The sequence below is a fragment of the Pygoscelis adeliae genome, unplaced genomic scaffold (genome assembly GCF_000699105.1).
Source record: "Pygoscelis adeliae isolate BGI_AS28 unplaced genomic scaffold, ASM69910v1 Scaffold500, whole genome shotgun sequence".
Classification (NCBI taxonomy): domain Eukaryota; kingdom Metazoa; phylum Chordata; class Aves; order Sphenisciformes; family Spheniscidae; genus Pygoscelis; species Pygoscelis adeliae.
This window is the reverse complement of record NW_008823918.1, coordinates 515,464-533,179: the sequence shown is the minus strand read 5'-3', so window position 1 is coordinate 533,179 and position 17,716 is coordinate 515,464. Positions and strand designations below refer to the sequence as shown.

Genomic DNA, 17,716 nt, shown 5'->3' with positions numbered 1-17,716 from the left:
AACCCCTAATGCCAAGGAGGGGGGGCAGGGTGTCACTGCTTTGTTCTCAGTTCTCCAACTGCCTAGCACGTCGTGGAAGCAAACTACACCCAGTTTGGATGCTACTAGGCCTCTCTGATACCTGTCCAGCTTTCAGTTCATTAAGGTCTCGCTTCGCCCACTGTATGAAGCTTGCGATGATTACAGGTTTAGTGTCTGCGCTTGTTCCAAACCCACACAAATAGCGGATGAAAAGCAACGGTAGTTTACCTCTTTGCTCTCTAGAGACAAGATTTCCTTGCATTCCATTTGTCAACTTTGTTTCTGTATCCTGAAAAAATATAAAATAAAGGGCTTAGGTTCATTAGATTTGTGGAATTTTATCCAATTACACGTCTCCCCTGACAAGAACTGTATATCATAAAACACTTCAGAACACTTTCCACAGAAAGATATAAAACTACCTAAAACTTCCTGAGTGTATTATATACTAAAATGACTGCAGGCATTTGAGGGGATCAATAACCAGCTGTGAATTAGTGGCTGAAATAAAAACCATTAGTTTGCAAGAAAATGCCAGAAGCCGAGATCTTCCTGTTTCAGCTCCTTGGCAGGCAGGGAGTTATTCGCAAGTAATTTGAAAGCACGTATACCCTTGTCCTTCAGAGCTGCAAATTTCATTTACACTAATAATGGAGGTAGAAGTCTTTTCTAAAGAATAAACACTCCATACATTTTAGTTAAAACATAGTCTGCAAGTATTTTAATACATATCACTTAGCAATGCCCACTCATGAATGGACAGTAGCAAGTCTTTAAAACATCTTATTTACTTTAATAAGTACGTAGCTACATCTCCGTATTTGCAGTATCTTTTATGTCCCTTAAGCAATACAAGCAAAAGTAAGATTTCCAAGGTCTTTTCTCCATCCTCCCCCCATCAAGGCGGGGGGAGTACATTTTTACTGTCTTCCTCCCCCCAAATCCCATGACCCTTCAAAAACATACTCACAGAATTTCGAAGGCTGCTGGAGAAATCTCTTTTTGTTGATATGGTGGAAACATTTGAAACGTGTTCTCCAGAAGTTGCATCAATCCATTTATTTTCAGATGTACCTATAATGTTGGTAGCCATACTGGTGAGATTGAGGATTTTATGCCTTACATGTGGCAGGGAAGGCTGGTCTTTGCCCCAATCTTTTTGGTATGTGGAGGATCAAGAAATTAACGTAGACAGTAATGTCAAAGAACAGAACAAGAGTTAGTGAAAACACATTAAAACAACACAAAAAAGCACATAACAGAAGAGGGAGAGACACAAATCAGGTGGAATTTGTGAAGACAGGAAAAAGGGCTTTTATGAGCAGACCGCCTTCCCAAAAATGCAAGTGTTAGTCATAAGCCAGGTAAAAGTTTACCAGATGTTTTGCTAATATGGACTACAGCAGCTCAACATTACAGAGCAATTAGTATTCATTGGAAACTCTTCATTAGCATTAGTAAGGATCGAGAAAATTCTTCCAACTTCACTCACACAAGGTACAATTTGACTCATACACTATCCAGGAAGTGTCACTGTCATGTCCGTGCTTGTCTGGAAGCACAGAGGGCAAAAAAGAAAACAGCAGTCTAAACTAGCAAAACTGATGAGGCGAAGACAAATGATTGTCTTCTCTCAGACTCCATCGTTTCTCCCCTCCCACTACCTAAAATTTATTCAGTGAGTTGTTCTCCACTAATCTCACTCTTCATTTGTGCTAGGCCCTGTAGCAGTTGTGATTTGTTTCTTGTCTCTTCCTCACCTCACTATTTTTTTCCCACTTGCTAGTTAACTTATTCTACCTAGCTTCCCACTAAAAGAATGTTTTGTGTTTATACTGTGAAAGAAGTCATTGGTCACACTTCCAACTCTGGAAAAATTATTTTGGAACTTTGAAAGGGTATCCTGATTAAACCCATGGCAAGTCTAGAGACGCTACAAAGCCTTCGGCCAGGATGGAAACGCTCACTAGCCAGAACAGGTAGTACCATTCTGGAGAGATTACAGCATCACAATATTCGGGTCAATGACCAAAATCATAGCAGAGAGGTGCTACATCACCCACAAGCTCATACGCCACCTGAAACACTCCCTGAAGAAAGGAACACAAGACCTTCCTTCCCTGAAGAAAGGGAGCTGCTGATTGAGGGAGAGAGGCTCTAAAAATTACTACCCTCTAGAGACCAGCCCCTCTTCATTTTTGTGGTATGGCAGGAAAGAAAATGTTATATCCCCTTGTGTGGTGGCTGCACACCTTTTTACCTGTGCATCCTCTCAGAAACAGGCCAAAGCACAAGAGAGAGGTCAGTAGTTCAATGCTTTGTAGACTTGCTTGTCAAGACATTTCTAATGCACGAGTAGTTAAAAAAAGCGAAGTTGTGTTAAAATGCAACGGACACGCTAGCAAACTACTTAGCTTAGATACATATTACTACTGTAAGGGTAATAAGGACTCTCAGCTGTCAGGTACAGCAGAGACAAAGCTTATTTGCCTTACAGAGCATACTGTATCTGCCCGACGAAAACAACTCACCATTCTTTCCATATCGTCTGACATCCATGACGAGGTTTCCAGTTTCTAGTGCTCTGCCGATGGCTTCCTCCCACTGACTATAGTCCATACGTGAAACCTTTGTGCCGTTGATAGCAATGATCTCATCATCTGCATGCAGCTGACTAAGTGCTGCAGGGCTACCTGCAGAAAACAGGAGAAAAATAAAATTATGTCCCCACTCACAATTACATTTTTACCACAGTTGATATTTGGGGAGGGGGATACCATTCAAAGAAATGCTTATTGGTGGATATTCAGAAAGTCTTCGAAAAATCTACTACACTGTAATATAAGGTCAGTAAACTCAGTTAATATCAAAGTAATGTTTCAATTTGAAACTTAGGAACATGACAAAGAACATCAGTCTTTTGGACTTGCAAGCGTTCACATTCTGGCTAGCCCACTCTCGCCTTCACTAACTCACCTTTTATAATCTGCAACAGTGAGAGAGAGGCAGCACCACAGTGTCTGTAGCCAACGATTAGCTGAAATTCAGCCAATGTTTGGGTAATCCTCTTATTTGCAAAAAAACCCAGCTTCCACTTTGTTAATTCCAGTAGAAGCTGGCTTTCTCATATTCTTATTTACATTTTCTGGGCTCTACTGACAAGAACATGCTGCTTTACTGCTTTGCTAAAATAGTTTCTTAGCTCTGAATTGACTGGTGATTGGACTCAAGATATTGCTGGGTGCTGTCCCATTAGACTTCTCTGGATTCTACTTATTTTGTCAATTAAGAGCAAATTTTATTGCAGCTTGGACTTTGAATTCTACTGATACTTTGCAAGACAGGCTGCACTTTATACTCTTTTTCATCTACGACTAAACATTGGCAAGTGATCTCACTAGCCTAAGGACAGAGAGCATACAGGATCAGTCAATAACCTTTTTTCTATTTAATTCAGAAAATGGATAAGCTGAGAAACTCAGACTTGCCTACGTAAGATTTTATGAATTACATCTGAATGGTTCTTCCATTAACAATTATTCCCTTAGCAGAATATAAAATGGAAAAGCTAAGTGAAAATGTAGTTAGAGATTGCACAATAAATCCTCACGTTAATAAAATAAAACAAATTTGAATTACACAATGGAAGTGTTTTCCGAAGTAAGTAGTGAAATCCACACATCATGTTTAAAATGTACCAAGAACAATGCTATATTACATTATCAGAAACAAATGTGGACAAGCATGACAGAAGAATTTTAGACACCGTATGCTTCATCCTGACCTTCTTCTGACTCACTAGTAAAATGCTGCTAGAAGTCTGGATCATCCACTAAGGATTCAAATAGCTTTTAAGATTCCTGGCGCCCCAGGAAGTTAAGAAATGAAGAAATATTATGTTTCCTAATACTGCACCAAAAAGTGATCCATCATAGTTCACTAAAAACCAACACTAACTACTATGCTAGAAAAGCATGGCTCCATAGTCGATTTTTCTGCATTCTTCTTAAAGTATGGACTAAAAACTCCATTATCAGTTATCAGTAAAATTTTCAAAATGCACCAATTACTTTTAAGCAGTATCATAGAAGAAAAGGTAGGGTTTTCATCTGGAGAAAGAAAACATGGGCAATAAACTGGAAAAAATGTGCATCTCCTTAGAGCCAGGAAGATGTTAAAGAATTAATGGATTTTCCAATCTATTAATGGAAGGTACTACCAAGGATACTATTGAAGATACTACCACTGAAGTTACTTTTTTCAACAACATCATACAACATTTGGAATTGTGTCTGATTTCAAAATCTAAGATCTTTAGTACCATATAGTTTGACTACATGTAGACTGAACTTTATGCTCATGGTACAGGGAATGCTTTAGGATCAAGGAAAGACATCAGAACCGGTAATTTCCCTGTTTTGTGTTGTGATAGAACGAGCCCTAGGAACCAAAAAAGGTGGTGTTCATTTTACTCAGATAATTTGATTGGGATGAGACCCAGTTCAGAGGCAAGAACAGTACCTCACCTCAGTTACGGTAAGCACGTGAGGGAAAAAGTGGGTTACCAATTCAGATTTTAGGAAAGGAAGGAAATTTAAGATTGCATAGTTCCTCCTACAATATCACCAGAAAAACACATCCAGACCATACAGATTTGAATGAATAGCATAAGTCTCTAGATTGCATATGTAGACCTAACACAGCCAGGACAACTTACACCGCTCAATTTTTGGCACGTAACTTTGCCAGCTACTCTTCCTCTACTGCCTCTACAGTCTGTGATTAGAAGGGCTTCAAGAGTGCAAACCGGGGTGCCTAAACCAGGGCGCCTAAATTCACCTCCAGAGAAGTCTACAGAGACTAGCCGGCAATTCAGGTGCCAAAAGTTGTATGGTGCCAGTTGCCTTTCTCTGTCCAGTTCCTCCAAGACTACAGTATTTACTGACACTTTCTTTATACATATATATCCTCTCTGTATAGAGGATTTAGTTTACATTACATAAAACAGGTATTGCTGTTTTTCATAAATTTCCGTGAACGTAAAAGATTTTTCTTTCTTACCACCCCTCAATGAAAACAAAACCAATCAAATTCACACATTTTCCATGTGTATTTAGTTATCTTAACCTATCCCCATCTGTTGCTATTACAACGGATAAATATTAGCTCAGAGTCATATAAAAAAATTAAAACTTGAAGCAAGTGGGTCAAATTTACTTTGTCCTACTTGCCTGCAAGCATTTGATCGCAGACGTGCACTCCTACATCAACATCATCTCAAAAAATGATTGCAGATAGGGTGGGTGAAAGGGAAAGGACTGAAACAATAAAGATTATATGGCACTGGGGAAGCTGGCAGAACAATGTCTAGATTAATGACTTTAAGGCTTTCTGTTTACCTAATTTTTAGCGTAAAGCTTGAAAATTCCTGTAAAAAAAAAAAAGAGTGCTATCTTCTTTTATATGTAGTAAATGAGTCGCACTGAAGCATGTGTTACAAGCTTAACTCTTATTAAGCTTTTTGAGAACACTTATAAGAAGTTAATTTTGCTTACCAAGTAGTTTTCTTAACAATTTTTTGAAGGAAAAGCATACGTAGAACACAGAGTCATTTATAAGTAGTAAAAAGATAAATGCAGATTATCACCTTAAGAAAATCATATAGTTAGTTAGGATGACAAGTATATCAAGACAATCAGAGAAAGTCTTCCTGGAAGCTATTTCTGGTCTCATGAAAGAAAAAAAGGTGACTGGGAACAGTTGGTATGGATTTGCCAAACCTAAATCGCGCTTGATCAACCTGGTTGTCTTCAAGGATGAAATGACTAGATCTGTGGATGAAGGGAGACTGGTGGATACCATCCACCTTGTCTTTAATAATGCTTTTGACACGATCTTCCACAGTATCCTGGTATCAAAGTTGAGATGGTATTGTCTACAGGGCAGAACGACCAGATGGGTGAAAAACTGGCTGGGCTGTCAGGCTCTATGGGTAGCGGTTAATGGTTCATACTCAGCCTGGAGGCTGGTTACAAGTGGAGCTCCCTAGGGATGTATCCTGGGACCTGTCCTCTCTAACATGTTCACCAATAACCAGGAGGAGGTGAAACACACCCTCATCAAGTTTGCAAACCACACCAAAAGGGAGGGGGTGGCTGATACGCTGGAGGGCAGGGCTGCCGTTCAGAGCAGGAACCTGACATCCAACAAGGGCAAATGCAGAGTCCTGCTCCTGGGATGGACTAACCCCGGTGATGGTACAGGCTGGGCCTGTTCACTCAGCACTTGTTAGGCCACATAAATAATACTGTGTCCCGTTTTGGTGTCCCACTGTAAGAGACACATCAATAAACTGGGGCAAGTTTCATGGGAGGCCACTGGGATGGTCAGGGCTGGAGCACTTGTCCTGTGAGAAGGGGCTGAGGGGTATGGGCTTGTTCAGCCTGGAGAACAGAGGCTGCAGGGGGACCTAACAGCAGTCCCCCAATACCTACCAGGAGGTCACTGAGAAGGGAAAGCCTGCTCCTTATTGAAATTCATGGCAGGAGAACACAGCACAGTGGTTATAATCCGAGACAAAGGTTGGTCTGACTGGATATGTGGGGAAAACTTTCTCTGAGAGGATAATTATGCAATGCCCAGAGAGGCTGTGCAGTTTCCATCCTTGGAGGGTCTCAAACCCACCTGGGTAAGACCCTAGGCAACCTGGTCTGAATTCAGTCTTGACACTTTTTTGAGCAGGGGTTTGCTCTAGGTGATCTTCCAGGATCCCTTCCAACCTGAATTATCCTATGACTTATCCTTAAAAATAGGAAATGCAACATTCAGAAGCGCCCAGCTGAAAGCACATCTTACTCTTTCAACAGGCTGCCCACCTCTTTCATCCTTCTTTACTTTAAAGGAAGCTACAGCTTTTGAATAAGGATACAACGTGAGTCAGTTGTTGAAAAAAAAGATGTTAAACACATGCTATGAACAGGAATACCAAGATACAGTCCATTCTCCATTCAGTCTTTACACTTTGCGCCCTTCCTTGCAAGAATGGTAATGAAGCATAACCAAGGTAACAGCCACAAGGCCTTCACCTTCTCCTTGCCTACAGAGCTGGGGATAGAGCCCACGCGGACCTTCGTGAATGGCCAGCAGGAACATTCACTGCCCTCAGGTTTCCCATTTACAGCTGGCAGCGCAAAGAGACAGACCTCTGCCTCCAAGTAACAAAATTAAACCAGAAGCCTAGCAGCAGGCAAAGCAAATGGGAAGTTATTCTACATGCAAAGTGAATATTAACGGTTACAATCTAATTATGAGAAGCTATAGTGAAGAGAGGTCTAAAAATTGAATTTGAAATAAAAATATATAAATAAATAAAATAAGGCTGCTCAGTAAGTGCTGTTAAATGTTTTTTTTTTCCTCTCTGGAAAGCATAATGAAGGGCTAACTAAATGAGAAGTTTCCAGTTATTTCTCCTTTCTCAGAATGATCTTGTGTTAGCTAGAAGAAAGGGCACAATTCAATATTCCTCAAGTATTACTGGCAATGGGAAAGATCACTGTTCAGAAAACAAGCATTACATGCGATTTGCTTGGGGTTTTTGTTCTGTTTTGGTTTTTTAAATTAAGAAAACTGAGCTTGTTCTCTGCAGAAGACTACTAAAGCTTAGAAATAAACTTTGTGTGTTTATTGTTTCATTTCAAGACAAAAATGTTTGCTTTTTCTCAGTATTAACACATCTGAAAAAAACCGCACTGGAAATCCATTTAGAAGTTGCAACTGCTTAAAAATATTAACTGCCTCCAAAATTCAACATGACTAAGAATGGGAAAGTTGAAATAAAAATACGAACTCCTAACTAAGTTTCCTCTGCATGTGTTTACAAACCATATGAAGTGAAATCTTTTAAACTTAGCTGAAAGGAACAATCTGGATATTAGAAGCCTGCATGTGCCCCTTACTGCTGTTCTGTAAGGGGCTTGGTGAACGTTTGAGTAATCACGTTTATGCCTTTTCAGCGGTTATAGAAGTGTCCTTGATTAGGAAAATGTGGTTTTGGTATTTCTGAATTCAACCTGTTTCAAGAGATGAGGATTCACAGAAAAACATTCACAAACTAAATATTTATTTTTCAATTCTCCACCTGATTTTTCAAAATATTTGCAGCGTTCTTAACAGCAAATGCCTTAATTCAGAAGCCTCTGCAAATTAAACATAAGAACAAAAATTTGTACAGTTAATACACATTTACCTTCTTCAACTGTCTGTACAAAGGCCCCTGAAGAACTCCAATTTGTTGTAAACCCAAAGCTGCGACTGTGGCCAGGTCTCTGGTTTATACTGATTCTCATTTCACTGTACTGTTCCTGAAAAATAAAACATGACACTACAGTATCTGGTATCACAGGAATCTAAATGAGGGAAAGTTTATCTTCTAAATAAGTGAGGCTGCTCACAACATGCACTTTAATCATCTATTATTAGCATCATAGACAAAGGAAACAGTATTGAAGCAGTTAACTAACTCATTTTTTTTTTTATTCAAACAGGTATGTTTTCAGTTTACAGTTATATTTTCTCTACACATATATTTAGCTGTGCATTTCTCTTATTTTAAATGTTTTGTAACACAATGCTACAAAATGTAAGAAATTTGAGGAAACTAAACCCCTAAAAGGGTCTTCATGGATAGTCTTGTGAATTTGTGGAACGCACTGCCTCCTGAGAGAGCATCAGTCAAACAGATATGTGAAAAAGCTAGATAACAGTAATTAATCTTTTTCTTTTTCTTGCACATCCTACAGTGGGCATCATCAGTTTCCTTTAGGCTCAATGCTGCAACTTGGTTTACTTGGGTGAACAATCATCTTTTCAATTTTGTGTGAAATACTACTAGCTTGCTACAGATTTTGTATTGGAGGCCTTAGATAATAAAACTAATCCCAGAATTAGCTAGAATCCAGATCTTCCATTCTAGTGGACTTTCAAGATGCTTTCAAAATCTGAATCAAAACCTAACATTATCATTTTAAACTACAGAAATATTTGATTGGGAAAAACATTTTGGAGCACTTGCTTTCAATCCCACACTACATTATAAACATGTGTTGCATACATTAACGTTTTAATGTGAACTCATTAAAAAACAATTAAAATACCCAAAGGCATGCTATTCACTTCATTATCATGGAACTGACATTGCTATAAAAGGGAAAAAAAAAAATGTTATAGACTTTTTCTGTCAAACACTTAAAATAGATATATTCCAGCAACACGTGCATGGAGGAGACCCCTGCATGTGCACTAAATTTGGTGTACTAAACGTACACCTACATTTTAGTTGCCTAGCGAACCAGCTTTCCTGAAGGGTGGGATTCATTTTCCCTAACTTAAAATATTTAGTACTCTAGGTATCTAAGACAATTCCACAAAGCTCCTATGTCAGTAGGATGCAACAGGCAGCTGCGGGGAGCACTGCACGAGTAGATGCAGTTAGCCAAAGTCTCCAGGCAGGACGCAGCCAGAGGAGGCTTCAGCAGTACCTGAGCACTGGGTGCAGAAGACAACAACATTGCAAGGCAACATCCTGAGGTTTCGACCTCGTGTTACAGGAATGTTACTGGCAAAACACTCCCCGTTACAGCCCAGGGTAGAAATTAAGTCCCTTCTTCACAACCCAGCTACTAGCTTGCAAATGCTCCCATACAACCCAAGTCCTTAGGTGAGTAACAGTACCTTAAAAGTGAATCTACTAATAGGCAGGTTAGCACACTGGGCTAGAGCACATATAAAGCTTTTGAATTTGAGTGTGCTCCTGGAAATTACTGTTGTTGTTATTTTTATTGCCGCCATCCCAACCCGGCTCTTCTTTAAACCTACCTCCTTCACAGGAGTAGTGCGACTTTGTACACTGAACTTCATCATTTGGACAGGTTGTCTCCAGAACACTTAGTACTCCACAAACCTGGTGTTATTACCCTGATGACTAGTGAACTGTATCAATCTCTCAAGTCTCGCAATGATTTACAAACATGCCAAATGGAACTTGCATTCCTTAAGTTATAGCTTGTTTGAGGCACAACACAAGTTGTTGTTTGTTTTTTTTTTTTAAATTTTTTTATTTTAAAAAAACACATTACTCATTTGCAGGAAGGACAATTTATAATCTTGTGACTAATGACAGGAAAAAAAAAAATGGACCTAATACATTTTGTTCTCATTTGGCTTGCTTAAAGTGATACAAAGAACCCGTATCTAATCCATCTTTTCACTGATTAGAACAGCAATTCCTCCGCCTGTTTTTGCTACAACACAGAAAAAAATATAATGATCGTGATCACTTTCCTTATACAACAATCACAGTTTCAAAAAATTATGATAATATCATTGCAATGGCCAGGGGCTATCAAGAGTATTGAACTGAAATGTGTTCCTTTTCCGCACGTGATTAGAAGAAGAATCAAAGTGACTGAATTTATAAAAAGCTGGTGTGGGAAGTGATTTCATAGATCAGCATCCAAGGTCTTATGATCCTCACCCAAGCAACTGGCACAATTAACTTTTACAGCAGCATCAGGAATGCAAAGAATTAATCTCTCATCTGTCAATGAGTATGAACCACATCATCAGATGTTACAGAAAGGTATTGACAATTAAAGCTATTGCTGGTCATTTTTTACATGTGAAACATGTAATCAATTGGAGGAAACAGCATTTGAAGATACATATTCAAAAAAAACACTGAAAGACCCAACTCCTGGATAAACACATACACAAAGAGATGGTGATTTGCTTTAAAATTCGTTAACGTGAACATTAATTAGATTAATTTCAAGTAATTAACTATTAAAAAAGGGGGGGGGCCTAAGCCACAACAGATGGAAAAAAGTATAGTATGATACTAATGTTTAAGGCTGGCCTTTGAAAAGCTGATCTTTATTTTCCACCACCAGTTTAGAAGTGTAAATGAATGCTACAGCAGCTCAGATCATTCGTCTAACTGACATACCTGATTGTGCACACAATGTGCTAATTTGGAGAATAACAAAAAACTTTGCAAGCATCAAACAATATTTAGGATAACTATTTTGAATCAGAAAGAGAAATAAAATTAAGAACAGGACATATAAAGGGTAGGGGAAAATGCAGCAAAAGAACCAATTATTTTCTTTCCAAATATTCTCCTTCCCCTGAATTAAATCAAAGGAAGTAGTAGTTCTTTGAGCTGTTTTCTTACTACCAAAAAATACTTGCATTAGATGTTATTTATTTTTTATTTTACTCTGCTGTAGCATTCAGTTACACTAAGTAATCACGTTATTTCCACACTTACCAGGGATTTTGAATCCTCAGGCTCTGGCAGACTCACATTTTCTGCAGAAGATGCAAGTGAAAGAGAATCAGGGGGAGAGCAATACTCTGGTTTAAGAATAGTGCTTCCAGCATCTTGGTCTTGGGATTTTACGGGTAATGCCAAACTAGGAGGAGGTGTTGACTGAACACCTTCTTTTTCCTCCTCCTCCTCCTCCTCACCTCTGCTTCTGAATGCACTAGCGGAGAGAGGGTGTGCAGAGTCTGGTTGTGAAAACGAACTGCTAGTGAACAAAGTCTGAGTTCTTTTAGCTTTTTCTACTTCTCCATTGTATTTCTGGGTATCATCCATCTAGGACAAAAATGACAGCTTGGTAAATATGTGCTTAAAAAAAAAAAAAATCCCTAATCTTTCAGCAATGTATATATTTAACAAAACACCCTCTCCCTTTCATGCAAATTCTGGTTGCTGTACCCATGACTAATTACTCACTTTAAAGAAGAGCAACATATTTTTTTCTCTTGAAGTGCTTGCAGAATACATAGTCCAGACTTTTTAAGATAAATTTGTTAAAGGCATCTGCTTAGAATGATTTGCATTCTTACCATTTTTTAAATTGAGACAAATAGGGATTTAGGAAACAGCTATGAAAATTGACATAGCAATTGGGGGCGTGGGGGGAACTTCTGTGTTTCAGTGCTCTACTGAGCAGGCAAATTTTAGGCTAGCATAAAATTTCAATTTCAACAAAGTCAGCAGAGCAGAGGAAACGTATCACCTGAAAAATTTGTCTTTAACACTTAATATAATTAACTTAGCTTCACACAATTACACCCAACAAAGGCAGGGTTTTTGATAAGGAACACTAAGGAGACTTACTAGAAGTAATAAAAAGATTATTCCACCAAATATATTTATCAGCCTTATTTCTAGGAGTGCCTTTAAGTACAGAAACATGAGCAAACATCTAAAGCCACAACAGAATTGCCTGCTCTATTAACACAGTCTTCATCAAAACAGCAGACGATTTTTTAGAAAACAGCAAAAATGTTAAAACTCTACTGTTCCCCCAGCTATCCAAGACCCCAACATTTACAAATTTTGGGAATGAAGCAGAATTTTACCGTGAACGACCGTGGAAGTGATGAGATTCCTTTTGAGTAGACACCAAAAGGTCTTGGTGTAACCACAGATGTTAACCTAGAGGTATCAGTTTTCTGGTAACTTCTCGGGAGAGAAGCTGAAACCTGAGCTGACCCAGTTTGAGCATTCACCGAGTAGCGGGCAGACAAAAGAGCCGAGCTCTGCTCCTCTGCCAGGCTCTTTGGCGGAGCGCGAGCTTCCCAAGCGGCCGAGCTCTCCGGCAGGTTCTCCTTGCGCAGTTGGGCAGCATGCGCACTTTTGCTGTCCTTAGTGCTGTAGGAGGTATCTTCTTCCAAAAGGTAATCTTTTGCTGCTGACCCTCTGGAAGGTGCTTTTTCTTCACTAAACACATCGTCATTCAGTGAATATGTCCATCTGCGTTCATGTTTTCGCTGCTCGTAGGAGTCTTGATCTCTGTCCTCCCTATGGGGACAGAACGCATTAAAATACCAGACAAACTGACCTGACAAACAGGCAGGCCCTAAGTCTTTCGACTACTGAATGTTCAAGGCAGAGCATAAACCGAGAAGCATGTCTCCAGTAAATGAAAATCAACGTCATCATTTAAAAATATTAGTATTTTAATATATATATATAAAATATATTTGATATATTTTTAAAATCTACCTTCTTCCCCCTCCTCCCCATTTCAACACTCCTGTAACACTCAGGCGTACTACTGTCAAATTATCAGGTTGCCACCATGACAGAAATCTCTTTGCCAAGAAAATGATATAGCTATTCAAGTTACATATCGTCAGAAATTTATAATTTATTGAGGAAAGAATGGGGAGGAGGTAGTCCCATAACACTGCCTGAACTGTATAGCTCTGCTGATGTCTCTGCTCTATGAAAATGCTATACTGAACTTTAGATAACAAAATAAGATGGTGTTCTGAAGGTCAGATTTTATTTTTTTTTTCCTGCTATTCATTCCTTTGTCATAAAGGAACAAGCACTACATTCAATACAATTAGCATCTGTATTTTTATTCAAGAGATTAATTTTTGTCCTCACAAATAAGTAAAAAAATACAGAAGACTCAAAACATTCTGTTTTAAGACTTATTTAAATCTCTTTTATGAATACATGCCATGTGCATATTCCCTTCATCTCAGCTATACATGCATTTAACAAAAAAACAAAACCAAACAAACAAAAAAACCCGCAAAAACCAAAAAGACTGTCACCAGTAGAAGTGGTACTGTGCTACTCAGTTTACACTTTTTATTCTTTGGAGAGAATCTTGTTCTGTGAATACCCAGAGGAACAATTGGGGATAGAGGGGAAATCAAGTAAAAGTTTACAGCTCTGTGATATACATTAAAATTCTGGCTATATTTATCCACAGTGGCTAAAAGAATAGCAAATGCAGTGGCAGAGGAAAGAGAAACAGTTAAGCTGATCCAAGAATAAAAAGGGCAATTATCCAGTTCAACACTATTGTTTTAATCTCTTTAAAGTGGATGCAAATTCTGACTTCTCAATACATTTATTTATGGATAGCAGAGTAAAACAACATTTATAGAGCAAAGCTGTTTAACATTCTGTGAAAACAATGCATTAGCGGACCATATTCTGCCCTTCAATTGCCTAGATTTCTACACTATAATTTGCCGCTAAAATTGTAGAGATCTCTGCAGAATCAATTGCAACTTGCCAGTAGAAGCTGCTCAAGAATTCAAGGGAATAAAAATGCTCAGATTTAAGTTCTTCAACATAATACTCTCATTAGGGCCATTACCTCTCCTGTTGCATTTGTTTCAGTGACTTGGTACTCCTTTCAGACACCTCAGAGGCTCTCCTTTCTATTTCTTCTCTCTCTTCCTTTTTCTTTTGCAATTCAGAAGTGAAGCTCTTTCTGCGATTCTTCCATTTTGCTAGATCCTGTAAGAATAACATGAACGTATACAATCAGATTTTCTCAAGACCTCGTAAATCTACAGAAGCATCCCATCACATGCTACCTACTGTCCTGATTTTATTTGCATGTCTGCATCGCGGCCACATTTTCCCGCACATTCCCCCTAAATGATAAAAGGGTTTCTCATATTTCAGTTAGGGTTACAGGCTCACTGCCTCTTAAAGTTAACAATTGTAATTACTGGACTACAAGTGGAAAAGTACATGTTTTGCCCTTTTTCCCCTCCCTTAACGTTTTCAATTTTATTCTAGAATGCTTCACCCAATGAGACATAGTTGAAAACTAATGCAAATGCCATCTGTATTTCTTTGTTGTAGGCTTTGGAGTTTGGGATTTTTAATTTTTTTTTCCAAATCACTACTATGTTAGACTGATACATTAGCTTGAGAATAAACATGCCTTAAATTCTAAATTGAAAACATATACTTCTATATTTTCTTCATTTCTGTAAAACCGCAATGTAAACTGGTAATATTCTCCATTAAATACCAGAGCTGAGTTACAAGACGTACTGAATATTAGAACTGAGATGGCTGAGACGCATTAAACAAACAACTACAAACTTCTTGCTTGGTGCTCTGTTCTTAACTTCAGCTTCTCGTTGGTGATCATTGTCAAGCAGAGGTTTTTAAAAAAAAAAAAGAAAAGGTCTTCAGATACCCTTATGATGCTGTGCAAAGCTACCACATCAGTTTACAAGCTGGATTTAAGACAGAATTATTAGGGGATAGAAGCCTCAAGAACTTGCACAAGGAAATATTATTTCCCTCCTTTCTCCCAAAGGATCAAATACTCAGACATTCCAACCATTTCACAAAAGAAGTATTCACAAATTTCAGATAACACATGAAACTGTGCCCTAACTTCTCTTTATGTCCACAGAAATCAAGCCTGAAGCCTTTATTACAATACATACAAGTCTTAACCTGAAGCTTTAATCAGATACTTATGATGATATTTAAAGTAATTTCAGTTCTGCATTAAACAGACATCCGCAAAACCACTAGTAGTTGCATAAGATGGATCATTTCAGAAGACAGCCCCATAGATTGCTGCACACATGCCAAAGCCTGTTTTCTAGGGACACTGAAGGGAGGCGGCACCCAGCCCTTCCGCAGGACTTTTTTTGGAGCACGCACTTCTTGCCATTTTAGATCTTGTTCTTGTAACTGTTCTTTTATCCTTTGTAGCTCTTCGTAACGGATTTTGCGCAATGACTGCAGCTCCTCTGCGCTGACATCATTCAAAGATTTACTCCTAGAAAGAAAAAGAGTACTCGGCTTTATCACATCTTAGACATCATTTACGCAAGCGAAACCTTCAAGAGAGAGAGATTTGTATTAGTACAACTGAGCGCTCTTGAGTGTTATTTCGAATAGAGCAGAAAACACACGGGCAGCTGAACGAGCAAGGCTGGGACGTGCTCTAGTGCCGGCACTCAAGTCAGTAGTTGCGGATTTGAGCAAATAAAATCAGATTAAGGGAATAAGCAGCTCTGCAGCAGCTCCACACTGATCACTCACATTGAGCTCCTCGTACTCGACTGCTACTTCTGTTTAAACTTGTTACTCTCTTTATTGACCTTGCTCCTTTCTTTGATCTTTGAAAGATGTCCCCCCTCCTCAAGTCCAAATTCCCATCCTTCCACTTCTCTCCAGTAACAGCCCCAGAATCACCTCCCGTTCTTTCCTTCCTTAGGCTAATCATAAAATCAAGTTAGTTATTGATGCACATTTCTAAAAGACAAAAGTCATTCACTGCTAAATGCTCAGTTCTTGCATGTCATAGGCCCCACTAGCCTACGTTACTCCTCCCCAAGCCTCCCTGATGCTTCCCATCCAAGTCGGGATGGCTAACACAGCCATCTTCTCACTAATTTCTTCAACACAGCTACAAGTTTCCCCCATGAACTCCTACTCGTTAGTTCCCTGTAATCTGAATTCCTCGATGCTCACCTTTCATGCTTTTTTCCTCTCTCTCCAATACTATTTTCTCCTTTATTCTTTCACACTGCCGTGACAAACATAACAGGACTTTTAATTTAGGTATAGGACAAGAATCCTGCTCAGAGCTGACCACAAGCTTCTGAGACACCAAGCAAAATGCAGGTGTTTCATCATAGGGTTCAATGCTGTAATATAAAAGGAAAGCTAGGTTTCTGGTTTTTTGTTTTGTGGTTTTTCTTCCCCAAAATACTTTTGTTTGCATTTACCCAAACAAAATCTGAATGACGGAGGGGTGTAACCAAGTTCTAGGTCACTAGACTGGAAAATGTGTTACAAGGACTTGAAAATGTGGCCCTCCTCTGATACGATGGAAAATGAGGTTAAAAACAAAACTGATTCAGCACAGGGCCTTGCTATAATCTGTTACATACCAAGAGAACTCTGAACTAACAAACCAGACTCTCTCACTTCCTCCCAAGAGGCCCAACTCACTTTCGTTGGTAACATAAAACTTTGGACTTTGGCCTCTAGAAATAAAGGCTAGGGCATTAACTCATTATACCTGTTTGCTTGTCTATTTTCTGAATGTGAAGAATGCCAAATTTAACAAAAAACTCCTGGTCACTCTTGCAGAAACTCTTTTCTTGTACAGTTCTTTTCCTCATTTTTTTTAATGGTTAAGTTATATCACATGTAGAAATGGTTTTGGGTAACCGAACTGCATGTATCAAAATTGTTCCAGATGAGTTCAAGAGACTACGGTTTCCTTTTCTCTCTCTCAAGTTTCTATATCTGCCTGCAACAAAATAGGAAAATCTAAACCTAAATACAATATACCCTAAATACGGGTATATTCATACCAAAGAACAGGATGTTAGTTTCAGTTCTAGTCTTAACTTCAAAATCTAACTAGTGACTTGAGCCTTCTGAGTCTCCCTCCCCTAACATCTGACTTCTTCTGAAACATTTCTTGCTGCTTCTGAAAGTGTTTAGTCATTTACCAGGTTTTGCCTCAGGGTAAAAATAAATAACTAAATAAATAAATGTGCATTTAAAAAAAAAATTAGAATACCATGCATAACCAAATACTTAACATGTCATCACACGGTAGTGGAAAAATATTTCTCTTTGAGTCTTTGAGTACATCATAAACAATGCCTAAGTTCACATGGCACTAACCAGTAAGTTTACCACTGAGGATTCAATAACCTGGAGTATATAAAATAACCACAGAACATCCATCAATCCCATGATAAATACCATGTCGTTAGTTATTTTCAGATTCTAGCTGTACAGCCTTTGAAATAAAATATTTACTAATCTTCCTTTAGATTTCTGAATGTTTTAAAGCCTAATTTAAATACAGAACACCAAGTA

The 17,716-nt window shown here is 38.6% G+C and overlaps 1 protein-coding gene across 2 annotated transcripts in view; it reads right to left on the bottom strand.

Annotated features, from left to right (window-relative positions):
* The window catches only part of LMO7 (LIM domain 7), a 75,826-nt gene that overhangs the window by 20,402 nt on the left and 37,708 nt on the right, over positions 1-17,716 (bottom strand). For both annotated transcript variants that reach the window (XM_009319553.1, XM_009319547.1), the window contains 8 exons: positions 15,533-15,650; positions 14,214-14,356; positions 12,451-12,892; positions 11,348-11,677; positions 8,267-8,381; positions 2,553-2,714; positions 992-1,176; positions 250-310 (listed from right to left, as the gene is read on the bottom strand). In XM_009319553.1, the coding sequence (XP_009317828.1) occupies positions 250-310; positions 992-1,176; positions 2,553-2,714; positions 8,267-8,381; positions 11,348-11,677; positions 12,451-12,892; positions 14,214-14,356; positions 15,533-15,650 (1,556 nt within the window). The remainder of the gene's footprint in view (positions 1-249; positions 311-991; positions 1,177-2,552; positions 2,715-8,266; positions 8,382-11,347; positions 11,678-12,450; positions 12,893-14,213; positions 14,357-15,532; positions 15,651-17,716) is intronic.